We start from the raw sequence: 27,655 nt of genomic DNA on the forward strand, positions 1-27,655 counted from the left end.
CCAGGGGAGGGAATAAACAGAGGGTGAGAACAGAGATGACTAGAATTCCAGAGAGGGAGAACAGAGAACGAAAAAGAGACAGAGTGGGGAAGAGAGAGGAAGCGTTCCACAGAAGACAGCAAGGAGAAGGGAGCTAAGAATGCGTGCACTGCACAGAGGGAGGTGGAGGCAGCTGAGAAAGACTGGAGGATGATACCCCCGAGATATCAAGGAAAAACACATTTAACCACGTCGTCCGGCTCGTGGCTGTGGGATCTTCCTATGCAGAGACCATGCAGCGAGGTGTTTCTCATGAGTGGGATTTGAGCGTCACGGGCTTAGGCGCGGTCCGATTCCCCCCGGCCGGGGGTGGGGGGGGGAACAAAAAGCTTTTATGGAGCTATTTATTCATTCGGATTGGACAACCGAACATCGCCAGTTTGTACCCAAACAGCCCCCCCCCCTTCCCACCGGCAGGAATCCAGAGATATAGCAGCACGTGCGATGCTAATCTGTCGACCTGCATGTCCCACTTTCCCCCCCTTCACACCCTGAGCAATGCCACCGGAGGACAGGCATAAACAGAGCCCGAGCCCTCCCACCAAGCTCCCTTTAGGCCACAGTTCTGTGTGCACCCCTCCCTCCCTTTCCGGAATAGGAAATCAGTCAGAGCAGGGTCAGTGAGAGGTCAATTGCCGGCGGCCACGTCGGTGTAGGTTGGCGGCTGCTGGTAAATCCTCTGGGATCCTTGTGCTCGGGGAGAGGAAAGGTCTGGCTTTCTCTCCAGCCTTTGACGCTGAGGAAACCTGAGGGCAAATGAGTTCTGACACACAGAGGCAAGGCAAGATTAAAACCACCCCCCGACACTTCCGGAACGGCCAGGTGGTGGGGGGGTGGTTGACCGCAGACTCTGTCTGTCTCTCTCTCTCTCTCTCTCTCTCTCTCTCGAGGCATTTCCACCCTCGCTCAGTCCTCCAGCAGCTCCGCGAACATCTTCCGCCGCTTGCTCTCCGCCGCCTGGTGCTCATCCCACTCGCGCCGACGCTTGATGAAGTGCGCCAGGGCCAGGTTCCGGGCGACATGACGTCCGATCGGGTGGCTCCGCAGCTCGCTCTCTCTGCCGGCTGAAATGCAAGACGAGAGGGTGGTTAAGCTGAGGCAAGACTGGGGGCCAGGGGTGGGGGGGGCTGCTCCTAAGGTTCTTCTGGCTCTGGCTAGGGCCCGCCGGGCAGGGAGGAAGAACGACGGTCCTTTCCCTAGTCCTGGAGCGCCAGGGCCAACCGTAGGCCCTGTGCCAATGCGCCGCCACCACCACAACCACCCCCCCCCCCGCCCCCCAGTTTCTTCCTCATCTCTATTCCAGGGTGTCTCCCTGAGGTCATCAGAAATAAAGAGCAGGGGTGGGCCATTCGGCCCCTCGAGCCTGCTTTCCCCCCCTCCCCGCCATTCGATAAGACTGTAGCCTCGACTCTACTTCCCTGTTTGCCTACCCCCCCCAAAACCCTCGACTCCCTTCGTTGTCGATCGAAACTCTGTCTAACTCAGCCTCGGATATATTCAGTGACCCAGCCTCCGCCGCTCTCTGTGAGGGGGTGGGGGGAGGAGAATCCCACAGACCGACCCACCGCACCCCCCCCCCGCCACCCGAGAGAAGAAATTTCTGCTTGTCTCCCTCTTCGACAAGACCCGCCCCCCTCGTTCTAGATTCCCCCCTCCCCCCCCATGAGGGGGGAAACATCCTCTCAGCATCCACCCTGTCAAACCCCCTCTCCACCTCCCCCCTCAGGATCTTATCTGCCTCAATAAGATCCCATCTCGTTCTTCTAAACCCCAATGGGTACCGGCCCCGACCTGCTCAACCTTTCTCCATGAGACAAACCCCCCCCTTCATCCCAGGAATCGGCCGAGTGAACCTTCATTGAACGGCTTCCAGCGCAAGTACGTCCCTCCTTAAGTAAGGAGACCAGAACTCTGCGCAGTACTCCGGCTGCGGACTCGCCAACGCCCTGTCCAGTTGGAGCAGGACTTCCCGACTTTCAGACTCCCAGCTCCCCTTTGCAATAAAGGCCAACACTCTGTTTGCCTTTCTAATCCCTGGGTCTCTTCCCCAGCAGCTCCCAGCATCCCAATAATCCACCTGGGCACTCGGTGACCCCTGCCCTCTGCCCTGCCCCCCCCCCCCCCCCCGTCACGCTCCACTTGACCGGGCCCAGGGAAGCTCGGCACTCCGAGCCCCGGGTTGCTGATCCATCCGAGGGTCATGATAAAAGGGAAGTGAGGTAGGTGGGGGGGGGTGCGGCAAAAGAGGACAAAACAAAAAATGAACAAACAACAAAAAAAAAGCCCCCCCACACGGGTGGCGGGGCCAGACGGTGGAGAGGCCGCTCACCGAGCTCCTGGGCGATGGTCTGCTTCATTCCGACGGGCGCCGAGGCCCAGATCTGGTCGAGGACCCGGCTGCCGTGCCTGTCACAGGCCAGCTGGGCGAAATGGCCCTGGGGAACAAGGAAGGAAGAGACACGCCTGAGATCCGGGCGCCGAAAGGTAACGGCCGGACCTCCCGGAATAAACCCGACGTTGGCGCCTCACTCGACCGCACCGATACGTCAACTCCTGTCTGCCCATCACGACCCTCCTCAACCCCCCTCCCCGTCCCGGTTAATATTTTATACCCTCGATCGGGACCCTCCTCAACCCCCCTCCCCGTCCCGGTTAATATTTTATACCCTCGATCGGGACCCTCCTTAACCCCCTCTGTCCCGGTTAATATTTTATACCCTCGATCGGGACGCTCCTTAACCCCCTCTGTCCCAGTTAATATTTTATACCCTCGATCGGGACCCTCCTTAACCCCCTCTGTCCCGGTTAATATTTTATACCCTCTATCGGGACCCTCCTTAACCCCCTCTGTCCCGGTTAATATTTTATACCCTCGATCGGGACCCTCCTTAACCCCCTCTGTCCCGGTTAATATTTTATACCCTCGATCGGGACCCTCCTTAACCCCCTCTGTCCCGGTTAATATTTTATACCCTCGATCAGGACCCTCCTTAACCCCCTCTGTCCGTGTTAATATTTTATACCCTCGATCGGGACCCTCCTTAACCCCCTCTGTCCCGGTTAATATTTTATACCCTCGATCGGGACCCTCCTTAACCCCCTCTGTCCTGGTTAATATTTTATACCCTCGATCGGGACCCTCCTTAACCCCCTCTGTCCGTGTTAATATTTTATACCCTCGATCGGGACCCTCCTTAACCCCCTCTGTCCCGGTTAATATTTTACGCCCTCCCTCATCCCGTTTATCACGTTTTGTTTGTTTTTAAGCCCCCCACCCCTCTCGGCTCCGATCCTCACCTTGAATTTCCCGACCACCTTCTTCCTCTGCTTGTCCGACACGGTGGCGCTGGTCAGCAGGGCGTCGAAGACGTGGCTGCCGGCCTGGTCGCAGGCCAGCTTGACCCGGTCCCCCGCCGACATGGCCGCCAGGCTGAGCGCTAGGGCGGCGGGCTGGTCGAAGCGGAGCAGGTGCTGGGCGAGCAGCGAGCCGTGGTGGCTGACGGCCGTCAGGCGCGGCTCCTCGGAGGGCTGGGGGGGGGGGAAAGAGAGAACGCCGGGAGGCGGGTCAGCGGAGACGCAGGCAGCGATGGTGCGAGTTTGGTGGGGTATGACTCTTTGTTTGGGTTTTGGGGCGGGGGGGGGGGGGGGGGGGGGGTAATCACATATGGGCCAGGCTGGGCGCTGGGTTCCCTTCCCCAGGGGGCGGCGGTGGCGAACCAGGTGGGGTTTTTCTTAAAAAAAATCGACGGCCTGATGATTTCATGGTCCCCGTGCCGAGACTGGCGCCTTTATTCCGGATTTATTTGACAACGCGCCAAGTTTAGGTCCCCCCTTGGCGGCTCTTGCTGGGGTGCGACGCCTCCAGAGCATTGGCCCTGACCTCTGGACCAATGGGTCCAGCAACGTTACCACCCCTGCTGGCTTTGCCGGGGCTAGGAGTTACGCGCTTGCGGGCGGGCTTCGCCGTAAATAAACATCCAAGTGAAAAAAAAACCAGGAGCGTAAATATTGGCTCCAGTTCCATCCTTCACCCGCCTGGATAACTGGAATAGAACAAGGTCTGGGCGCGGGCGGGGAAGGGGTGGGTCAAATTTTTGACCTTTCACCCGCTGGGGGGGCAGGGGGACTTCGAACAAGAAGGAAACTGCTGTCCCTCGCAACGTCAGAGCCGCGGGTCCTTCTGCCTAGGCTGGGGGGGGGCTCCCTGGCGTCCCGGACTCACCTGGTGCTCCGTGGTCAGCTCCTCCTCGGCCAGGTCGTAGTAAACCTCGTACGTCAGCAGGGAGATGAAGAGCGGGGCGCAGGCCGCCCTCCTGGAGGCCGGCTCGCAGCAGTGGAAAGCCTGGAGAGCAGAAACAGGTCCCGGGCGTGAGGCGGAAGAACAGAGGACAGAAGCGGAATCGTGGGTGGGTGGGGCGGGGGGGGGTGGGGGGGGGGGGGGGGAGGAGGGGGGGGGAGAGTTATAATGGTCTTCAATACCCCTCCTTGGGTCAGGAGAGAGGCAGGAAAATTATCCCAAGTGAGTCCCGTCGTCCCCCCCCCCCCCCCCCCCCCCCCCCCCACTGAGCTAGGGAACCACAGAACCAAAAGGACAGATGTAGGAGGAGGAAGCCACTCAGCCCCTCGAGCCTGCTTCTCCCCCCCCCCCACCCCACCCCACCCCACCATTCGGTAAGATCGTGGCTGATCTGACTGCAGCCTCATCTCCAATTTCCCATGTCCCTCCCTCCCTCCCCCTATAACCCTCGTCGATCGAAACTCTGTCTAACTCGGCCTCGGATATATTCAGTGACCCGGCCTCCGCCGCTCTCGGGGCGGGGGGGGGGGGGGTAGAATCCCACAGACTGACCCCCCCCCCCCACCCCCTGAGAGAAGAAATTCCTCATCTCCCTCTTCAATGGGAGACCTCCTCCCCGCCTTACTTTTACACTGTGCTCCCCCCTCCTCGTTCTACATTCCCCCCCGCCCCCCCTCCCCAACCCCCCACGAGGGGGGAGACATCCTCTCAGCATCCACCCTGTCAAACCTCCCCCCTCAGGATCTTATCTGTCTCAATAAGATCCCCTCTCGTTCTTCTGACTTTCTCTTTGTTCAACCACTTGTCCCTGTCTCTCTCTCTCTCTCCATCTTTCCCTGTCTCTCTCTCTCTCTCCATCTTTCCCTGTCTCTCTCTCTCTCTCCATCTTTCCCTGTCTCTCTCTCTCTCTCCATCTTTCCCTGTCTCTCTCTCACCATCTTTCCCTGTCTCTCTCTCTCCATCTTTCCCTGTCTCTCTCTCTCCATCTTTCCCTGCCTCTCTCTCTCTCCATCTTTCCCTGTCTCTCTCTCTCTCTCTCCATCTTTCCCTGTCTCTCTCTCTCTCTCTCTCTCCATCTTTCCCTGTCTCTCTCTCTCTCTCTCTCCATCTTTCCCTGTCTCTCTCTCTCTCTCTCCATCTTTCCCTGTCTCTCTCTCTCTCTCCATCTTTCCCTGTCTCTCTCTCTCTCTCTCCATCTTTCCCTGTCTCTCTCTCTCTCTCTCTCCATCTTTCCCTGTCTCTCTCTCTCTCTCCATCTTTCCCTGTCTCTCTCTCTCTCTCCATCTTTCCCTGTCTCTCTCTCTCTCTCCATCTTTCCCTGTCTCTCTCTCTCTCTCCATCTTTCCCTGTCTCTCTCTCTCTCTCCATCTTTCCCTGTCTCTCTCTCTCTCTCCATCTTTCCCTGTCTCTCTCTCTCTCTCTCTCCATCTTTCCCTGTCTCTCTCTCTCCATCTTTCCCTGTCTCTCTCTCTCCATCTTTCCCTGCCTCTCTCTCTCTCCATCTTTCCCTGTCTCTCTCTCTCTCTCTCCATCTTTCCCTGTCTCTCTCTCTCTCTCTCTCTCCATCTTTCCCTGTCTCTCTCTCTCTCTCTCTCCATCTTTCCCTGTCTCTCTCTCTCTCTCTCCATCTTTCCCTGTCTCTCTCTCTCTCTCCATCTTTCCCTGTCTCTCTCTCTCTCTCTCCATCTTTCCCTGTCTCTCTCTCTCTCTCTCTCCATCTTTCCCTGTCTCTCTCTCTCTCTCCATCTTTCCCTGTCTCTCTCTCTCTCTCCATCTTTCCCTGTCTCTCTCTCTCTCTCCATCTTTCCCTGTCTCTCTCTCTCTCTCCATCTTTCCCTGTCTCTCTCTCTCTCTCCATCTTTCCCTGTCTCTCTCTCTCTCTCCATCTTTCCCTGTCTCTCTCTCTCTCTCTCTCCATCTTTCCCTGTCTCTCTCTCTCTCTCTCCATCTTTCCCTGTCTCTCTCTCTCTCTCTCCATCTTTCCCTGTCTCTCTCTCTCTCTCCATCTTTCCCTGTCTCTCTCTCTCTCTCCATCTTTCCCTGTCTCTCTCTCTCTCTCCATCTTTCCCTGTCTCTCTCTCTCTCTCCATCTTTCCCTGTCTCTCTCTCTCTCTCCATCTTTCCCTGTCTCTCTCTCCATCTTTCCCTGTCTCTCTCTCTCTCTCCATCTTTCCCTGTCTCTCTCTCTCTCTCCATCTTTCCCTGTCTCTCTCTCTCTCTCCATCTTTCCCTGTCTCTCTCTCTCTCCATCTTTCCCTGTCTCTCTCTCACCATCTTTCCCTGTCTCTCTCTCTCCATCTTTCCCTGCCTCTCTCTCTCTCCATCTTTCCCTGCCTCTCTCTCTCTCCATCTTTCCCTGTCTCTCTCTCTCTCTCTCCATCTTTCCCTGTCTCTCTCTCTCTCTCTCCATCTTTCCCTGTCTCTCTCTCTCTCTCTTTCCATCTTTCCCTGTCTCTCTCTCTCTCTCTCCATCTTTCCCTGTCTCTCTCTCTCTCTCTCTCCATCTTTCCCTGTCTCTCTCTCTCTCTCTCCATCTTTCCCTGTCTCTCTCTCTCTCTCTCCATCTTTCCCTGTCTCTCTCTCTCTCTCTCTCCATCTTTCCCTGTCTCTCTCTCTCTCTCCATCTTTCCCTGTCTCTCTCTCTCTCTCCATCTTTCCCTGTCTCTCTCTCTCTCTCCATCTTTCCCTGTCTCTCTCTCTCTCTCCATCTTTCCCTGTCTCTCTCTCTCTCTCTCCATCTTTCCCTGTCTCTCTCTCTCTCTCCATCTTTCCCTGTCTCTCTCTCTCTCTCCATCTTTCCCTGTCTCTCTCTCTCTCTCTCTCCATCTTTCCCTGTCTCTCTCTCTCTCTCCATCTTTCCCTGTCTCTCTCTCTCTCTCCATCTTTCCCTATCTCTCTCTCTCTCTCCATCTTTCCCTGTCTCTCTCTCTCTCTCCATCTTTCCCTGTCTCTCTCTCTCTCTCCATCTTTCCCTGTCTCTCTCTCTCTCTCCATCTTTCCCTGTCTCTCTCTCTCTCTCCATCTTTCCCTGTCTCTCTCTCTCTCTCCATCTTTCCCTGTCTCTCTCTCTCTCTCCATCTTTCCCTGTCTCTCTCTCTCTCTCCATCTTTCCCTCTCTCTCTCTCTCTCTCCATCTTTCCCTGTCTCTCTCTCTCTCTCCATCTTTCCCTGTCTCTCTCTCTCTCTCCATCTTTCCCTGTCTCTCTCTCTCTCTCTCTCTCCATCTTTCCCTGTCTCTCTCTCTCTCTCTCTCTCCATCTTTCCCTGTCTCTCTCTCTCTCTCTCTCCATCTTTCCCTGTCTCTCTCTCTCTCTCTCTCTCTCCACCTTTCCCTGTCTCTCTCTCTCTCTCTCTCTCCATCTTTCCCTGTCTCTCTCTCTCTCTCCATCTTTCCCTGTCTCTCTCTCTCCATCTTTCCCTGTCTCTCTCTCTCCATCTTTCCCTGTCTCTCTCTCTCCATCTTTCCCTGTCTCTCTCTCTCTCCATCTTTCCCTGTCTCTCTCTCTCCATCTTTCCCTGTCTCTCTCTCCATCTTTCCCTGTCTCTCTCTCTCCATCTTTCCCTGTCTCTCTCTCTCTCTCCATCTTTCCCTGTCTCTCTCTCTCCATCTTTCCCTGTCTCTCTCTCTCTCTCCATCTTTCCCTGTCTCTCTCTCTCCATCTTTCCCTGTCTCTCTCTCTCCATCTTTCCCTGTCTCTCTCTCTCCATCTTTCCCTGTCTCTCTCTCTCCATCTTTCCCTGTCTCTCTCTCTCTCTCCATCTTTCCCTGTCTCTCTCTCTCTCTCTCTCTCCATCTTTCCCTGTCTCTCTCTCTCCATCTTTCCCTGTCTCTCTCTCTCTCTCCATCTTTCCTTGTCTCTCTCTCTCTCCATCTTTCCCTGTCTCTCTCTCTCCATCTTTCCCTGTCTCTCTCTCTCTCTCCATCTTTCCCTGTCTCTCTCTCTCTCTCCATCTTTCCCTGTCTCTCTCTCTCTCTCCATCTTTCCCTGTCTCTCTCTCTCTCTCCATCTTTCCCTGTCTCTCTCTCTCCATCTTTCCCTGTCTCTCTCTCTCCATCTTTCCCTGTCTCTCTCTCTCCATCTTTCCCTGTCTCTCTCTCTCTCTCTCCATCTTTCCCTGTCTCTCTCTCTCTCTCTCCATCTTTCCCTGTCTCTCTCTCTCTCCATCTTTCCCTGTCTCTCTCTCTCTCTCTCCATCTTTCCCTGTCTCTCTCTCTCCATCTTTCCCTGTCTCTCTCTCTCCATCTTTCCCTGTCTCTCTCTCCATCTTTCCCTGTCTCTCTCTCTCCATCTTTCCCTGTCTCTCTCTCTCTCTCTCCATCTTTCCCTGTCTCTCTCTCTCTCCATCTTTCCCTGTCTCTCTCTCTCTCTCTCCATCTTTCCCTGTCTCTCTCTCTCTCCATCTTTCCCTGTCTCTCTCTCTCTCTCTCCATCTTTCCCTGTCTCTCTCTCTCCATCTTTCCCTGTCTCTCTCTCTCCATCTTTCCCTGTCTCTCTCTCTCCATCTTTCCCTGTCTCTCTCTCTCCATCTTTCCCTGTCTCTCTCTCTCTCTCCATCTTTCCCTGTCTCTCTCTCTCTCTCTCCATCTTTCCCTGTCTCTCTCTCTCTCTCTCCATCTTTCCCTGTCTCTCTCTCTCTCTCTCCATCTTTCCCTGTCTCTCTCTCTCTCTCTCCATCTTTCCCTGTCTCTCTCTCTCTCTCTCCATCTTTCCCTGTCTCTCTCTCTCTCTCTCTCCATCTTTCCCTGTCTCTCTCTCTCTCTCCATCTTTCCCTGTCTCTCTCTCTCTCTCCATCTTTCCCTGTCTCTCTCTCTCTCTCCATCTTTCCCTGTCTCTCTCTCTCTCTCCATCTTTCCCTGTCTCTCTCTCTCTCTCTCCATCTTTCCCTGTCTCTCTCTCTCTCTCCATCTTTCCCTGTCTCTCTCTCTCTCTCCATCTTTCCCTGTCTCTCTCTCTCTCTCCATCTTTCCCTGTCTCTCTCTCTCTCTCTCTCCATCTTTCCCTGTCTCTCTCTCTCTCTCCATCTTTCCCTATCTCTCTCTCTCTCTCCATCTTTCCCTGTCTCTCTCTCTCTCTCCATCTTTCCCTGTCTCTCTCTCTCTCTCCATCTTTCCCTGTCTCTCTCTCTCTCTCCATCTTTCCCTGTCTCTCTCTCTCTCTCCATCTTTCCCTGTCTCTCTCTCTCTCTCCATCTTTCCCTGTCTCTCTCTCTCTCTCCATCTTTCCCTGTCTCTCTCTCTCTCTCCATCTTTCCCTGTCTCTCTCTCTCTCTCCATCTTTCCTGTCTCTCTCTCTCTCTCCATCTTTCCCTGTCTCTCTCTCTCTCTCCATCTTTCCCTGTCTCTCTCTCTCTCTCCATCTTTCCCTGTCTCTCTCTCTCTCTCCATCTTTCCCTGTCTCTCTCTCTCTCTCCATCTTTCCCTGTCTCTCTCTCTCTCTCTCTCTCTCCATCTTTCCCTGTCTCTCTCTCTCTCTCTCTCTCTCCATCTTTCCCTGTCTCTCTCTCTCTCTCTCTCTCCATCTTTCCCTGTCTCTCTCTCTCTCTCTCTCTCTCCATCTTTCCCTGTCTCTCTCTCTCTCTCCATCTTTCCCTGTCTCTCTCTCTCTCTCCATCTTTCCCTGTCTCTCTCTCTCTCTCCATCTTTCCCTGTCTCTCTCTCTCCATCTTTCCCTGTCTCTCTCTCTCCATCTTTCCCTGTCTCTCTCTCTCTCTCCATCTTTCCCTGTCTCTCTCTCTCTCTCTCTCTCTCCATCTTTCCCTGTCTCTCTCTCTCCATCTTTCCCTGTCTCTCTCTCTCTCTCCATCTTTCCTTGTCTCTCTCTCTCTCCATCTTTCCCTGTCTCTCTCTCTCCATCTTTCCCTGTCTCTCTCTCTCTCTCCATCTTTCCCTGTCTCTCTCTCTCTCTCCATCTTTCCCTGTCTCTCTCTCTCTCTCCATCTTTCCCTGTCTCTCTCTCTCCATCTTTCCCTGTCTCTCTCTCTCCATCTTTCCCTGTCTCTCTCTCTCCATCTTTCCCTGTCTCTCTCTCTCTCTCTCCATCTTTCCCTGTCTCTCTCTCTCTCCATCTTTCCCTGTCTCTCTCTCTCTCTCTCCATCTTTCCCTGTCTCTCTCTCTCCATCTTTCCCTGTCTCTCTCTCTCCATCTTTCCCTGTCTCTCTCTCCATCTTTCCCTGTCTCTCTCTCTCTCTCCATCTTTCCCTGTCTCTCTCTCTCCATCTTTCCCTGTCTCTCTCTCTCTCTCTCCATCTTTCCCTGTCTCTCTCTCTCTCCATCTTTCCCTGTCTCTCTCTCTCTCTCTCCATCTTTCCCTGTCTCTCTCTCTCTCCATCTTTCCCTGTCTCTCTCTCTCTCTCTCCATCTTTCCCTGTCTCTCTCTCTCCATCTTTCCCTGTCTCTCTCTCTCCATCTTTCCCTGTCTCTCTCTCTCCATCTTTCCCTGTCTCTCTCTCTCTCTCCATCTTTCCCTGTCTCTCTCTCTCTCTCTCCATCTTTCCCTGTCTCTCTCTCTCTCTCTCCATCTTTCCCTGTCTCTCTCTCTCTCTCTCTCCATCTTTCCCTGTCTCTCTCTCTCTCTCCATCTTTCCCTGTCTCTCTCTCTCTCTCCATCTTTCCCTGTCTCTCTCTCTCTCTCCATCTTTCCCTGTCTCTCTCTCTCTCTCCATCTTTCCCTGTCTCTCTCTCTCTCTCTCCATCTTTCCCTGTCTCTCTCTCTCTCTCCATCTTTCCCTGTCTCTCTCTCTCTCTCCATCTTTCCCTGTCTCTCTCTCTCTCTCTCTCCATCTTTCCCTGTCTCTCTCTCTCTCCATCTTTCCCTGTCTCTCTCTCTCTCTCCATCTTTCCCTATCTCTCTCTCTCTCTCCATCTTTCCCTGTCTCTCTCTCTCTCTCCATCTTTCCCTGTCTCTCTCTCTCTCTCCATCTTTCCCTGTCTCTCTCTCTCTCTCCATCTTTCCCTGTCTCTCTCTCTCTCTCCATCTTTCCCTGTCTCTCTCTCTCTCTCCATCTTTCCCTGTCTCCCTCTCTCTCTCCATCTTTCCCTGTCTCTCTCTCTCTCTCCATCTTTCCCTGTCTCTCTCTCTCTCTCCATCTTTCCCTGTCTCTCTCTCTCTCTCCATCTTTCCCTGTCTCTCTCTCTCTCTCCATCTTTCCCTGTCTCTCTCTCTCTCTCCATCTTTCCCTGTCTCTCTCTCTCTCTCCATCTTTCCCTGTCTCTCTCTCTCTCTCCATCTTTCCCTGTCTCTCTCTCTCTCTCCATCTTTCCCTGTCTCTCTCTCTCTCTCTCTCTCCATCTTTCCCTGTCTCTCTCTCTCTCTCTCTCTCCATCTTTCCCTGTCTCTCTCTCTCTCTCTCTCCATCTTTCCCTGTCTCTCTCTCTCTCTCCATCTTTCCCTGTCTCTCTCTCTCTCTCCATCTTTCCCTGTCTCTCTCTCTCTCTCCATCTTTCCCTGTCTCTCTCTCTCTCTCCATCTTTCCCTGTCTCTCTCTCTCTCTCCATCTTTCCCTGTCTCTCTCTCTCTCTCCATCTTTCCCTGCCTCTCTCTCTCTCTCCATCTTTCCCTGCCTCTCTCTCTCCATCTTTCCCTGTCTCTCTCTCTCTCTCCATCTTTCCCTGTCTCTCTCTCTCTCTCCATCTTTCCCTGCCTCTCTCTCTCCATCTTTCCCTGTCTCTCTCTCTCTCTCCATCTTTCCCTGTCTCTCTCCATCTTTCCCTGTCTCTCTCTCTCTCTCTCCATCTTTCCCTGTCTCTCTCTCTCTCTCTCTCCATCTTTCCCTGTCTCTCTCTCTCCATCTTTCCCTGTCTCTCTCTCTCTCCATCTTTCCCTGTCTCTCTCTCTCTCTCCATCTTTCCCTGTCTCTCTCTCTCTCTCCATCTTTCCCTGTCTCTCTCTCTCTCTCTCCATCTTTCCTGTCTCTCTCTCTCTCCATCTTTCCCTGTCTCTCTCTCTCTCTCTCCATCTTTCCCTGTCTCTCTCTCTCTCCATCTTTCCCTGTCTCTCTCTCTCTCCATCTTTCCCTGTCTCTCTCTCTCTCTCTCTCTCCATCTTTCCCTGTCTCTCTCTCTCTCTCTCTCCATCTTTCCCTGTCTCTCTCTCTCCATCTTTCCCTGTCTCTCTCTCTCCATCTTTCCCTGTCTCTCTCTCCATCTTTCCCTGTCTCTCTCTCCATCTTTCCCTGTCTCTCTCTCCATCTTTCCCTGTCTCTCTCTCTCTCTCTCTCTCCATCTTTCCCTGTCTCTCTCTCTCTCTCCATCTTTCCCTGTCTCTCTCTCTCTCTCCATCTTTCCCTGTCTCTCTCTCTCTCTCCATCTTTCCCTGTCTCTCTCTCTCTCTCCATCTTTCCCTGTCTCTCTCTCTCTCCATCTTTCCCTGTCTCTCTCTCTCTCTCCATCTTTCCCTGTCTCTCTCTCTCTCTCCATCTTTCCCTGTCTCTCTCTCTCTCTCCATCTTTCCCTGTCTCTCTCTCTCTCTCTCTCCATCTTTCCCTGTCTCTCTCTCTCCATCTTTCCCTGTCTCTCTCTCTCCATCTTTCCCTGTCTCTCTCTCTCTATCTTTCCCTGTCTCTCTCTCTCTCTCTCCATCTTTCCCTGTCTCTCTCTCTCTCCATCTTTCCCTGTCTCTCTCTCTCTCTCTCTCCATCTTTCCCTGTCTCTCTCTCTCTCTCTCCATCTTTCCCTGTCTCTCTCTCTCTCCATCTTTCCCTGCCTCTCTCTCTCTCTCTCTCCATCTTTCCCTGTCTCTCTCTCTCCATCTTTCCCTGTCTCTCTCTCTCCATCTTTCCCTGTCTCTCTCTCTCTCTCCATCTTTCCCTGTCTCTCTCTCTCTCTCCATCTTTCCCTGTCTCTCTCTCTCTCTCCATCTTTCCCTGTCTCTCTCTCTCTCTCCATCTTTCCCTGTCTCTCTCTCTCTCTCCATCTTTCCCTGTCTCTCTCTCTCTCTCCATCTTTCCCTGTCTCTCTCTCTCTCTCCATCTTTCCCTGCCTCTCTCTCTCTCTCCATCTTTCCCTGTCTCTCTCTCTCTCTCCATCTTTCCCTGTCTCTCTCTCTCTCTCCATCTTTCCCTGTCTCTCTCTCTCTCTCCATCTTTCCCTGTCTCTCTCTCTCTCTCAATCTTTCCCTGTCTCTCTCTCTCTCTCCATCTTTCCCTGTCTCTCTCTCTCTCTCTCTCTCCATCTTTCCCTGTCTCTCTCTCTCTCTCTCTCCATCTTTCCCTGTCTCTCTCTCTCTCTCTCTCCATCTTTCCCTGTCTCTCTCTCTCTCTCTCTCTCTCCACCTTTCCCTGTCTCTCTCTCTCTCTCTCTCTCTCCATCTTTCCCTGTCTCTCTCTCTCTCTCCATCTTTCCCTGTCTCTCTCTCTCCATCTTTCCCTGTCTCTCTCTCTCCATCTTTCCCTGTCTCTCTCTCTCTCCATCTTTCCCTGTCTCTCTCTCTCCATCTTTCCCTGTCTCTCTCTCCATCTTTCCCTGTCTCTCTCTCTCCATCTTTCCCTGTCTCTCTCTCTCTCTCCATCTTTCCCTGTCTCTCTCTCTCCATCTTTCCCTGTCTCTCTCTCTCTCTCCATCTTTCCCTGTCTCTCTCTCTCCATCTTTCCCTGTCTCTCTCTCTCCATCTTTCCCTGTCTCTCTCTCTCCATCTTTCCCTGTCTCTCTCTCTCCATCTTTCCCTGTCTCTCTCTCTCCATCTTTCCCTGTCTCTCTCTCTCTCTCCATCTTTCCCTGTCTCTCTCTCTCTCTCTCTCTCCATCTTTCCCTGTCTCTCTCTCTCCATCTTTCCCTGTCTCTCTCTCTCTCTCCATCTTTCCTTGTCTCTCTCTCTCTCCATCTTTCCCTGTCTCTCTCTCTCCATCTTTCCCTGTCTCTCTCTCTCTCTCCATCTTTCCCTGTCTCTCTCTCTCTCTCCATCTTTCCCTGTCTCTCTCTCTCTCTCCATCTTTCCCTGTCTCTCTCTCTCTCTCCATCTTTCCCTGTCTCTCTCTCTCCATCTTTCCCTGTCTCTCTCTCTCCATCTTTCCCTGTCTCTCTCTCTCCATCTTTCCCTGTCTCTCTCTCTCTCTCTCCATCTTTCCCTGTCTCTCTCTCTCTCTCTCCATCTTTCCCTGTCTCTCTCTCTCTCCATCTTTCCCTGTCTCTCTCTCTCTCTCTCCATCTTTCCCTGTCTCTCTCTCTCCATCTTTCCCTGTCTCTCTCTCTCCATCTTTCCCTGTCTCTCTCTCCATCTTTCCCTGTCTCTCTCTCTCCATCTTTCCCTGTCTCTCTCTCTCTCTCTCCATCTTTCCCTGTCTCTCTCTCTCTCCATCTTTCCCTGTCTCTCTCTCTCTCTCTCCATCTTTCCCTGTCTCTCTCTCTCTCCATCTTTCCCTGTCTCTCTCTCTCTCTCTCCATCTTTCCCTGTCTCTCTCTCTCCATCTTTCCCTGTCTCTCTCTCTCCATCTTTCCCTGTCTCTCTCTCTCCATCTTTCCCTGTCTCTCTCTCTCCATCTTTCCCTGTCTCTCTCTCTCTCTCCATCTTTCCCTGTCTCTCTCTCTCTCTCTCCATCTTTCCCTGTCTCTCTCTCTCTCTCTCCATCTTTCCCTGTCTCTCTCTCTCTCTCTCCATCTTTCCCTGTCTCTCTCTCTCTCTCTCCATCTTTCCCTGTCTCTCTCTCTCTCTCTCCATCTTTCCCTGTCTCTCTCTCTCTCTCTCTCCATCTTTCCCTGTCTCTCTCTCTCTCTCCATCTTTCCCTGTCTCTCTCTCTCTCTCCATCTTTCCCTGTCTCTCTCTCTCTCTCCATCTTTCCCTGTCTCTCTCTCTCTCTCCATCTTTCCCTGTCTCTCTCTCTCTCTCTCCATCTTTCCCTGTCTCTCTCTCTCTCTCCATCTTTCCCTGTCTCTCTCTCTCTCTCCATCTTTCCCTGTCTCTCTCTCTCTCTCCATCTTTCCCTGTCTCTCTCTCTCTCTCTCTCCATCTTTCCCTGTCTCTCTCTCTCTCTCCATCTTTCCCTATCTCTCTCTCTCTCTCCATCTTTCCCTGTCTCTCTCTCTCTCTCCATCTTTCCCTGTCTCTCTCTCTCTCTCCATCTTTCCCTGTCTCTCTCTCTCTCTCCATCTTTCCCTGTCTCTCTCTCTCTCTCCATCTTTCCCTGTCTCTCTCTCTCTCTCCATCTTTCCCTGTCTCTCTCTCTCTCTCCATCTTTCCCTGTCTCTCTCCATCTTTCCCTGTCTCTCTCTCTCTCTCTCCATCTTTCCCTGTCTCTCTCTCTCTCTCTCTCCATCTTTCCCTGTCTCTCTCTCTCCATCTTTCCCTGTCTCTCTCTCTCTCCATCTTTCCCTGTCTCTCTCTCTCTCTCCATCTTTCCCTGTCTCTCTCTCTCTCTCCATCTTTCCCTGTCTCTCTCTCTCTCTCTCCATCTTTCCCTGTCTCTCTCTCTCTCCATCTTTCCCTGTCTCTCTCTCTCTCTCTCCATCTTTCCCTGTCTCTCTCTCTCTCCATCTTTCCCTGTCTCTCTCTCTCTCCATCTTTCCCTGTCTCTCTCTCTCTCTCTCTCTCCATCTTTCCCTGTCTCTCTCTCTCTCTCTCTCCATCTTTCCCTGTCTCTCTCTCTCCATCTTTCCCTGTCTCTCTCTCTCCATCTTTCCCTGTCTCTCTCTCCATCTTTCCCTGTCTCTCTCTCAATCTTTCCCTGTCTCTCTCTCCATCTTTCCCTGTCTCTCTCTCTCTCTCTCTCTCCATCTTTCCCTGTCTCTCTCTCTCTCTCCATCTTTCCCTGTCTCTCTCTCTCTCTCCATCTTTCCCTGTCTCTCTCTCTCTCTCCATCTTTCCCTGTCTCTCTCTCTCTCTCCATCTTTCCCTGTCTCTCTCTCTCTCCATCTTTCCCTGTCTCTCTCTCTCTCTCCATCTTTCCCTGTCTCTCTCTCTCTCTCCATCTTTCCCTGTCTCTCTCTCTCTCTCCATCTTTCCCTGTCTCTCTCTCTCTCTCTCTCCATCTTTCCCTGTCTCTCTCTCTCCATCTTTCCCTGTCTCTCTCTCTCCATCTTTCCCTGTCTCTCTCTCTCTATCTTTCCCTGTCTCTCTCTCTCTCTCCATCTTTCCCTGTCTCTCTCTCTCTCCATCTTTCCCTGTCTCTCTCTCTCTCCATCTTTCCCTGTCTCTCTCTCTCTCTCTCTCCATCTTTCCCTGTCTCTCTCTCTCTCTCTCCATCTTTCCCTGTCTCTCTCTCTCTCCATCTTTCCCTGCCTCTCTCTCTCTCTCTCTCCATCTTTCCCTGTCTCTCTCTCTCCATCTTTCCCTGTCTCTCTCTCTCCATCTTTCCCTGTCTCTCTCTCTCTCTCCATCTTTCCCTGTCTCTCTCTCTCTCTCCATCTTTCCCTGTCTCTCTCTCTCTCTCCATCTTTCCCTGTCTCTCTCTCTCTCTCCATCTTTCCCTGTCTCTCTCTCTCTCTCCATCTTTCCCTGTCTCTCTCTCTCTCTCCATCTTTCCCTGTCTCTCTCTCTCTCTCCATCTTTCCCTGCCTCTCTCTCTCTCTCCATCTTTCCCTGTCTCTCTCTCTCTCTCCATCTTTCCCTGTCTCTCTCTCTCTCTCCATCTTTCCCTGTCTCTCTCTCTCTCTCCATCTTTCCCTGTCTCTCTCTCTCTCTCCATCTTTCCCTGTCTCTCTCTCTCTCTCCATCTTTCCCTGTCTCTCTCTCTCTCTCTCTCTCCATCTTTCCCTGTCTCTCTCTCTCTCTCTCTCTCCATCTTTCCCTGTCTCTCTCTCTCTCTCTCTCCATCTTTCCCTGTCTCTCTCTCTCTCTCTCTCTCTCCACCTTTCCCTGTCTCTCTCTCTCTCTCTCTCTCTCCATCTTTCCCTGTCTCTCTCTCTCTCTCCATCTTTCCCTGTCTCTCTCTCTCCATCTTTCCCTGTCTCTCTCTCTCCATCTTTCCCTGTCTCTCTCTCTCTCCATCTTTCCCTGTCTCTCTCTCTCCATCTTTCCCTGTCTCTCTCTCCATCTTTCCCTGTCTCTCTCTCTCCATCTTTCCCTGTCTCTCTCTCTCTCTCCATCTTTCCCTGTCTCTCTCTCTCCATCTTTCCCTGTCTCTCTCTCTCTCTCCATCTTTCCCTGTCTCTCTCTCTCCATCTTTCCCTGTCTCTCTCTCTCCATCTTTCCCTGTCTCTCTCTCTCCATCTTTCCCTGTCTCTCTCTCTCCATCTTTCCCTGTCTCTCTCTCTCCATCTTTCCCTGTCTCTCTCTCTCTCTCCATCTTTCCCTGTCTCTCTCTCTCTCTCTCTCTCCATCTTTCCCTGTCTCTCTCTCTCCATCTTTCCCTGTCTCTCTCTCTCTCTCCATCTTTCCTTGTCTCTCTCTCTCTCCATCTTTCCCTGTCTCTCTCTCTCCATCTTTCCCTGTCTCTCTCTCTCTCTCCATCTTTCCCTGTCTCTCTCTCTCTCTCCATCTTTCCCTGTCTCTCTCTCTCTCTCCATCTTTCCCTGTCTCTCTCTCTCTCTCCATCTTTCCCTGTCTCTCTCTCTCCATCTTTCCCTGTCTCTCTCTCTCCATCTTTCCCTGTCTCTCTCTCTCCATCTTTCCCTGTCTCTCTCTCTCTCTCTCCATCTTTCCCTGTCTCTCTCTCTCTCTCTCCATCTTTCCCTGTCTCTCTCTCTCTCCATCTTTCCCTGTCTCTCTCTCTCTCTCTCCATCTTTCCCTGTCTCTCTCTCTCCATCTTTCCCTGTCTCTCTCTCTCCATCTTTCCCTGTCTCTCTCTCCATCTTTCCCTGTCTCTCTCTCTCCATCTTTCCCTGTCTCTCTCTCTCTCTCTCCATCTTTCCCTGTCTCTCTCTCTCTCCATCTTTCCCTGTCTCTCTCTCTCTCTCTCCATCTTTCCCTGTCTCTCTCTCTCTCCATCTTTCCCTGTCTCTCTCTCTCTCTCTCCATCTTTCCCTGTCTCTCTCTCTCCATCTTTCCCTGTCTCTCTCTCTCCATCTTTCCCTGTCTCTCTCTCTCCATCTTTCCCTGTCTCTCTCTCTCCATCTTTCCCTGTCTCTCTCTCTCTCTCCATCTTTCCCTGTCTCTCTCTCTCTCTCTCCATCTTTCCCTGTCTCTCTCTCTCTCTCTCCATCTTTCCCTGTCTCTCTCTCTCTCTCTCCATCTTTCCCTGTCTCTCTCTCTCTCTCTCCATCTTTCCCTGTCTCTCTCTCTCTCTCTCCATCTTTCCCTGTCTCTCTCTCTCTCTCTCTCCATCTTTCCCTGTCTCTCTCTCTCTCTCCATCTTTCCCTGTCTCTCTCTCTCTCTCCATCTTTCCCTGTCTCTCTCTCTCTCTCCATCTTTCCCTGTCTCTCTCTCTCTCTCCATCTTTCCCTGCCTCTCTCTCTCCATCTTTCCCTGTCTCTCTCTCTCTCTCCATCTTTCCCTGTCTCTCTCCATCTTTCCCTGTCTCTCTCTCTCTCTCTCCATCTTTCCCTGTCTCTCTCTCTCTCTCTCTCCATCTTTCCCTGTCTCTCTCTCTCCATCTTTCCCTGTCTCTCTCTCTCTCCATCTTTCCCTGTCTCTCTCTCTCTCTCCATCTTTCCCTGTCTCTCTCTCTCTCTCCATCTTTCCCTGTCTCTCTCTCTCTCTCCATCTTTCCCTGTCTCTCTCTCTCTCTCCATCTTTCCCTGTCTCTCTCTCTCTCTCCATCTTTCCCTGTCTCTCTCTCTCTCTCCATCTTTCCCTATCTCTCTCTCTCTCTCCATCTTTCCCTGTCTCTCTCTCTCTCTCCATCTTTCCCTGTCTCTCTCTCTCTCTCCATCTTTCCCTGTCTCTCTCTCTCTCTCTCCATCTTTCCCTGTCTCTCTCTCTCTCTCTCTCCATCTTTCCCTGTCTCTCTCTCTCTCTCCATCTTTCCCTGTCTCTCTCTCTCTCTCCATCTTTCCCTGTCTCTCTCTCTCCATCTTTCCCTGTCTCTCTCTCTCCATCTTTCCCTGCCTCTCTCTCTCCATCTTTCCCTGCCTCTCTCTCTCCATCTTTCCCTGTCTCTCTCTCTCCATCTTTCCCTGTCTCTCTCTCTCTCTCTCCATCTTTCCCTGTCTCTCTCTCTCTCTCTCCATCTTTCCCTGTCTCTCTCTCTCTCTCTCCATCTTTCCCTGTCTCTCTCTCTCTCCATCTTTCCCTGTCTCTCTCTCTCTCCATCTTTCCCTGTCTTTCTCTTTCTCTCCCTCCGTGTTTGAGGGGCATGTCTGCCGGGTCCCACGCCGTCAAATACCCCAGCTGCGGATGGGGAGGGGAGAGGAGAACAGGGAGGGAGGGCTGCCCTCTCTCTACCCCCTCCCCAAGCCCCGCAGTTAAGAGGAGCCGGCGAAGGTGGCGTGGGAGTGGTGGGGGGGAACGGAGGGCGGGTCACTCCGGGGTCGCTGTCTCACCTGGTACAGCTTCATCAGTATCTCTGGCTGCTTCTCCTTGTGCTTGACGCAGCCGGACACCAGCTCGGTCATGATGCCCATGTGGCCCTGTGCTAAGATGTCCTCCAGGGTGGGGCAGAGCTCGTCGAACACCTTCGAGAACTGAGGACAGCCACAGAGAGAGAGAGCGGTGAGTAGGTGAGGGAGGGCCAGCTAGGGACTGATATAAGGCTGGTTAATCAACTCCCAACTCCAGTGTCAACCATACACTTCTTTAAATTCATTCCTGCGATGTGGGCGTCATTGGCCAGGCCCAGCATTTATTGCCCACCCATAATTGCCCCCTTGAGAAGGTGGTGGCTTCCTTATCCTTCTACAAGGTACAGCAGAGCGTTAGATACAGAGTAAATGTCCCTCTGCACTGTCCCCATCAAACACTCCCAGGACAGGTACAGCACGGGGTTAGATACAGAGTAAAGCTCCCTCTACACTGTCCCCATCAAACACTCCCAGGACAGGTAAGGCACAGGGTTAGATACAGAGTAAATCTCCCTCTACACTGTCCCCATCAAACACTCCCAGGACAGGTACAGCTCGGGGTTAGATACAGAGTAAAGCTCCCCCGACACTGTCCCCATCAAACACTCCCAGGACAGGTACAGCACGGGGTTAGATACAGAGTAAAGCTCCCTCTACATTGTCCCCATCAAACACTCCCAGGACAGGTACAGCATGGGATTAGATACAGAATAAAGCTCCCTCTACACTGTCCCCATCAAACACTCCTGGGACAGGTACAGCACGGGGTTAGATACAGAGTAAAGCTCCCTCTACACTGACCCGTCAAACAGTTCCATGTCAGGTACAGCACGGGGATAGATACAGAGTAAATTTCCCTCTACACTGTCCCCATCAAACACTCCCAGGACAGGTACAGCACAGGGTTAGATACAGAGTAAATTTCCCTCCACACTGTCCCCATCAAACACTCCCAGGACAGGTACAGCACGGGGTTAGATACAGAGTAAAGCGCCATCTACACTGTCCCCATCAAACACTCCCAGGACAGGTACAGCACGGGGTTAGATACAGAGTAAAGCTCCCTCTTCTGTCTGTTGGGGAGGGGATGGAGGAGGTGGGGGTGGGGAAGGTGAAAGAATTTAAACAAGGGTCGAATCCTCTCCCCCTCAATCCGGTTTCTCCATCTTGTGATTAATGTGATGCAGCGCCACCCTCTGCTGGCGGATCAATGCTACTGCGCCAGCAGAGGGGAAGCCGGGAAACGGAGCAGCCGACCTTAAAGTTAAGAGGCACGGACCTGGCGTGCCTGGTGTCATCTCTCCAACTCAGTGACTGTCACCGCACGCAGGGGGCGCCGGGCTCAAGCCAGAGCGCGTCCGATTCGCACCCCCCAACGGGCTGGGACCACCAGTGCCGGGCGGAGTGTGACCGGATCCCGGGTCTCCTCCAGCTTTGGTGGGACAGGCTTCTGACCCGGAGACAGGGATGCTCCCGGCACATGGCCGAGGTCCGCCCACGGGGGTGATGGAGCGGTGACGCCTCGGACGGTGGGGTGTGCCTTTCGGCAGCCCCCCCCCCCCACCGTCCCTGCGCCGGCTCCGCGAGCGAGCAACGCACCTGGTGCTACTCCCGCCAAAGCCCTCCTCCTCCTCCTCCTCCCTGCACACCCCCTACCCCCCACAGTCTCGGTTCCCACTCGCGTCCCGCCCTCTCCACCACCTTTGCGATGCTTCCACCTCCGTCAAATCTCCGCTCGGCCTTTCCCCATATCCGGGGTGGGGCGGGGAAACCAGCCCCAGCTCCTCCGGTGGATCGGCGTCACCGGAGCTCCTCGTTCCTTCCCTGGGTCGGCGGAAATCGTAAGCGCAACGCGAAACCCGCAGCGCCGGAAATCCTGAGATAAAATCGGGGGCGCGCTGGGAGCGCTCAGCGGGGGTCGGGCAGCAGTCCGTCGAGGGAGAGGAACCTTCCATCAAGAGCGCATGGGGGAGGCGTGCGGTAGCGGTGATGCGGGGGGAGGAGGCTTCCGGCGCGAGGGGAGGTGCTCCGCGCACCCCACCGACTCCCCAAACTCACCAGCTTCCGCGAGGCGGCAGCCGCCAGCAGCCTCTGGACCGTGAAGTTGGCGATGGGGTGGAGGGCCAGAGCCACCAGCTGCCCCCTGAAGTGAGCCTTGTACATCCTCTTGACCAGCTTCTTGCCCGACACCCGGATGACGCTCTCCAGGAGGCGGCTGCCCGTCTTGTCCTTTAGGAATATCAGCAGCGGACTGTGTTGGGGGGGGGTGGGGGAAAGAAGAGAAAAAAAAAACAGATGCTGTTCTTGTTAAGAGGCATTGTTTTTTATTTCCCCCATCACCCCCACCGGCGTTGCGTCTGGTGCCCCTCCCTGTAACGGGGGGAGGGCGGGCAAGGTGTCCTTTATGGCGGGGGTGGGGGGGGGAGATTACCTGACCACACAACCTCTCCGTTGTCGTCGAGATCGCCTACTTCTGCCTCCGACTTGGCCCCCCACCTCCCACCCCGGTCTCGGCTCATCGGCCGCTGAAGCCCTTGCCCGTCACCTCCGGACCCGTCTATTCCCAACCAGCCAACCCTCCCCCACGGCTGCTCTCCCGGCGTTCCCGCCCTCCGTAAACTTCAGTCCCTTTCCAAAACTCCGCTGCCCTCCCCACCCCCCCAACCCCCGCATGTCCCAACTCGCACCGAGTCCCGTCCCCCCACCACCCCCCAGCTCTGCTCACTGTCCTACACCAGCTCTGCTCACTGTCCTACACCAGCTCTGCTCACTGTCCTACACCAGCTCTGCTCACTGTCCTACACCAGCTCTGCTCACTGTCCTACACCAGCTCTGCTCACTGTCCTACACCAGCTCTGCTCACTGTCCTACACCAGCTCTGCTCACTGTCCTACACCAGCTCTGCTCACTGTCCTACACCAGCTCTGCTCACTGTCCTACACCAGCTCTGCTCACTGTCCTACACCCGCTCTGCTCACTGTCCTACACCAGCTCTGCTCACTGTCCTACACCAGCTCTGCTCACTGTCCTACACCAGCTCTCCTGCAAGCCAGGTGTTGTCCTCTTTTTTTCCCTCCCCAAATCCCTCCATTACCTCGCGCCACCCCACCAACCCCCTCATCTCTGACGTCTCCTCCAACCCCCACAACACACCGAAATCTCCCCCAACTCCAGCCTCTCAAGCGCCTCCTGATTTCAATAGCCCCGCCATTGAGAGAGAGAGGGAGGGGGAGGGAGGGAGAGAGAGGGAGGGAGAGAGAAAAGGGGGGGGGGAGGGAGGGAGGGAGGGACGGAGGGAGGGAGGGACGGAGGAAGGGAGAGAGACAGGGAAAGAGGGGGTGGAGTGAGGGAAAGAGAGAGAGAGGGGGGGGCAGAGGGACAGAGAGTGAGAGGGAAGGAGAGAGGGAGGGGGAGGGATGGAGGGACGGAGAGGGAGGGAGAGGGAGGGAGAGAGAGAGAGGGAGGGAGAGAGAGAGAGGGAGGGAGAGAGAGAGAGGGAGGGAGAGAGGGGGGAGTGGGAGAGGGAGAGACCGAGTGGGAGAGGGAGGGAGGGAGAGAGAGGGAGGGGGAGAGAGACAAAGGGAGAGGGAAGGAAGGAGGAAGAGGGAAGGAAGGAGGGAGAGAGAGGGTGGGAGGGTGGGGTTGGGGGTGAGAAGGATGAGAAAAGCCGGGGTGTTTACCTGCATCCCTCCGCCTTCTCCAGTGACCCCAGATATTCGACGACGGCAGCGCACAGCTCTCCAGAGACGGCCGGCAGCCTCCGGCTCAGAACCTGCAGGGCAACTTGAAACACCGGACTGGCGATGGGGTGGCTCAGGAACACTGCAGGGAGCAAACGGGGGTCGGGGTGGGTGAGAGGAAGCATTTTATTTTTAGTGGCTTGGCAGTACAGAACTCGAGGCATGTCTTGAAAAAAATTAAGAGACATTTCGTCGAAATGTTTCATCCCGCACTCATCGGGACAAACACAAGAATGGCAAATTTCAAAGGGAGCGACAATTCACACCGTGTGAGAAAAGGGATTGGTCGGCAAGTCGGCTCCGATTGGTCGGGTCGTTGCAATGGAAACCGTACTAGGCAACGATTGTGCCCCACACTTGGGTTTAATTCGAAACGGGCGTGATACCCGGGCATGTCACTTTCGCCTGCAGGGGGACGGGTCCCTGTCGTGTGAATGTATGCAGCTTCTAGCAGGGGTAAGTAAGCCACATTGTGAGCGAGACCGATAATCTCAAATCGGTCGCCAGCGCCGTTCTCGGCGCACTCGGGGTCGCTCAGCCAGTGCTGTCCAAATCGCGGAACTGCTCTACCTTTCACGTTCGTCTCCAGCAGCTTTGCCAGTTCGTGGAGCTCCTCCAAGAATCCATCGGGAACGTCAAATTCCGTAACTTTTCCGGTGTGGGGGATGTCACACTTTGACCCTGTAAGGAATCAAGGACCATTAGTGAGTGACACACAAGGGATGCCGGTGGTTTTCATCCAGAATAAGAGACGATTGAGAGTGAGTTACAGACTGGAATCTAATCGAGGGGTTCGGGTGGTTTATATATAGAATAACAGATACCCGGGAGTGAGTTACAGGCTGGAATCTAATCGAGGGGTCCGGGTGGTTTATATATAGAATAACAGATACACGGGTGTGAGTTACAGACTGGAATCTAATCGAGGGGTTCGGGTGGTTTATATTTAGAATAACAGATACCTGGGAATGAGTTACAGACAGGAATCTAATCGAGGAGTTTGGGTGGTTTATACATAGAATAACAGATACCCAGGAGTGAGTTACAGACCGGAATCTAATCGAGGGGTCCGGGTGGTTTATATATAGAATAACAGATACCCGGGAGTGAGTTACAGGCTGGAATCTAATCGAGGGGTTCGGGTGGCTTATATATAGAATAACAGATACCCGGGAGTGAGTTACAGACCGGAATCTAATCGAGGGGTTCGGGTGGTTTATATATAGAATAACAGGTACCCGGGAGTGAGTTACAGACTGGAATCTAATTGGGGGGTTTGGGTGGTTTGTATGTAGAATAACAGATACCCGGGAGTGAGTTACAGGCTGGAATCTAATCGAGGGGTTCAGGTGGTTTATATATAGAATAACAGATACCCGGGAGTGAGTTACAGGCTGGAATCTAATAGAGGGGTTCAGGTGGTTTATATATAGAATAACAGATACCCGGGCGTGAATTACAGACTGAAATCTAATCAAGGGGTTCGGGTGGTTTATATATAGAGTAACAGATACCCGGCAGTGAGTTACAGGCTGGAATGTAATCGAGGGGTTTGGGTGGTTAATGTTTGGAATAACAGATACCCGGGAGTGATTTATAGATTGGAATCTAATCGAGGGGTTCGGGTGGTTTATATATAGAATAACAGATACCCGGGAGGGAGTTACAGGCTGGAATCTAATCGAGGGGTTTGGGTGGTTTATATATAGAATAGCAGATACCTGGGAGTGAGTTACAGGCTGGAATCTAATCGAGGGGTTCGGGTGGCTTATATATAGAATAACAGATACCCGGGAGTGAGTTACAGACCGGAATCTAATCGAGGGGTTCGGGTGGTTTATATATAGAATAACAGGTACCCGGGAGTGAGTTACAGACTGGAATCTAATTGGGGGGTTTGGGTGGTTTGTATGTAGAATAACAGATACCCGGGAGTGAGTTACAGGCTGGAATCTAATCGAGGGGTTCAGGTGGTTTATATATAGAATAACAGATACCCGGGAGTGAGTTACAGGCTGGAATCTAATAGAGGGGTTCAGGTGGTTTATATATAGAATAACAGATACCCGGGCGTGAATTACAGACTGAAATCTAATCAAGGGGTTCGGGTGGTTTATATATAGAGTAACAGATACCCGGCAGTGAGTTACAGGCTGGAATGTAATCGAGGGGTTTGGGTGGTTAATGTTTGGAATAACAGATACCCGGGAGTGATTTATAGATTGGAATCTAATCGAGGGGTTCGGGTGGTTTATATATAGAATAACAGATACCCGGGAGGGAGTTACAGGCTGGAATCTAATCGAGGGGTTTGGGTGGTTTATATATAGAATAGCAGATACCTGGGAGTGAGTTACAGGCTGGAATGTAATCGAGGGGTTTGGGTGGTCAATGTTTGGAATAACAGATACCCGGGAGTGATTTATAGATTGGAATCTAATCGAGGTGTACGGGTCGTTTATATATAGAATAACAGATACCCGGGAGTGAGTGACAGACTGGAACGTAATCGAGGGGTTTGGGTGGTTAATGTTTGGAATAACAGATACCCGGGAGTGAGTTACAGGCTGGAATCTAATCAAGGGGTTCGGGTGGCTTATATATAACAGATACCCGGGAGTGAGTTACAGACTAGAATCTAATCGAGGTATTCGGGTCGTTTATATATAGAATAACAGATACCCGGGAGTGAGTTACAGACTGGAATCTAATCGAGGGGATCGGGTGGTTTATGTATAGAATAACAGGTACCCGGGAGTGATTTATAGATTGGAATCTAATCAAGGTGTTCAGGTGGTTTATATATTAGAATAACAGGTACCCGGGAGTGAGTTACGGACTGGAATCTAATTGAGGGGTTTGGGTGGTTTGTATGTAGAATAACAGATACCCGGGAGTGAATTACAGACTGGAATCTAATCGAGGGGTTCGGGTGGTTTATATATCGCATAACAGATACCCGGGAGTGAGTTACAGGCTGGAATCTAATCGAGGGGTTCGGGTGGTTTATATATAGAATAACAGATACCCGGGAGTGAGTTACAGACTGGAATCTAATCGAGGGGTTCGGCTGGTTTATATATAGAATAACAGATACCCGGGAGTGAGTTACAGACTGGAATCTAATCGAGGGGTTCGGGTGGTTTATATATAGAATAACAGATACCCGGGAGTGAGTTACAGACTGGAATCTAATCGAGGGGTTCGGCTGGTTTATATATAGAATAACAGATACCCGGGAGTGAGTTACAGACTGGAATCTAATCGAGGGGTTCGGGTGGTTTATATATAGAATAACAGATACCCGGGAGTGAGTTACAGACTGGAATCTAATCGAGGGGTTCGGCTGGTTTATATATAGAATAACAGATACCCGGGAGTGAGTTACAGACTGGAATCTAATCGAGGGGTTCGGCTGGTTTATATATAGAATAACAGATACCCGGGAGTGAGTTACAGACTGGAATCTAATCGAGGGGTTCGGGTGGTTTATATATAGAATAACAGATACCCGGGAGTGAGTTACAGACTGGAATCTAATCGAGGGGTTCGGGCTGGTTTATATATAGAATAACAGATACCCGGGAGTGAGTTACAGACTGGACTTTAATGTATCAGTTAAGGCTTGGTCAGTATTTATGAAGTAATAGATACCGGGATTGAGTGTCATGACTCACCCACGCTTTAATGGGGCGTGTTCACTTATCATTATTTCCACAATCTTAACATTGCCATTGTGCTGGCTCATCGGCCGCTGAAGCCCTCACCCGCCCCTTCGTCACCTCCGGACTCGAGTATTCCCAACCCATCCCCCCCCCCCCCACAATGGCTCCCGGTCCAGCAAAACATCTCGGTTAACAAACTCTCACCCTTGTTTTCACATCCCTCCACGGCGTCACACCCACCCCCTGCCCTGCCTGTCTTCGGAATCTCCGGCACGCACCCCCACAGCCCTCTGGGGTCTCCACTCTCCTCCAATTCCGGCCCCTCGCCCCCACACCCGCCAATTTTAACCGCTCCCCCGTTGGCCTCCAGCTGCCTGGGCCCTGGAATGACCCCCCCCAAAACCCCTCCTCTCCTTTCACGCGCTCCTCCAAACCGACCCCCTTGTGGCCGAACCTGGACCAGCATGTCCTTACGCGGCCTGGTGTGGTGTTTTAACCCAGACCTGCTCCAGCTGAACCTTTCAGCTCGATGGACCTTTGGC

General features: G+C 52.9%; 1 protein-coding gene across 1 annotated transcript; it reads right to left on the reverse strand.

The window, feature by feature from the left end:
* Positions 1-801: 801 nt before the first annotated feature.
* On the reverse strand, positions 802-24,129 carry LOC121275137 (nucleolar protein 9; the record flags this gene model as incomplete). Its single annotated transcript, XM_041182553.1, has 8 exons — positions 802-1,103; positions 2,369-2,474; positions 3,337-3,567; positions 4,262-4,381; positions 19,691-19,831; positions 21,767-21,959; positions 23,389-23,530; positions 24,019-24,129. Coding segments are annotated over 8 exons (1,202 nt in total), but the record flags the coding sequence as incomplete, so codon positions are not given.
* Between the last annotated feature and the right edge of the window lie 3,526 nt (positions 24,130-27,655).

This window comes from Carcharodon carcharias, unplaced genomic scaffold, assembly GCF_017639515.1.
Source record: "Carcharodon carcharias isolate sCarCar2 unplaced genomic scaffold, sCarCar2.pri scaffold_1059_ctg1, whole genome shotgun sequence".
Taxonomy (NCBI): Eukaryota; Metazoa; Chordata; class Chondrichthyes; order Lamniformes; family Lamnidae; genus Carcharodon; species Carcharodon carcharias.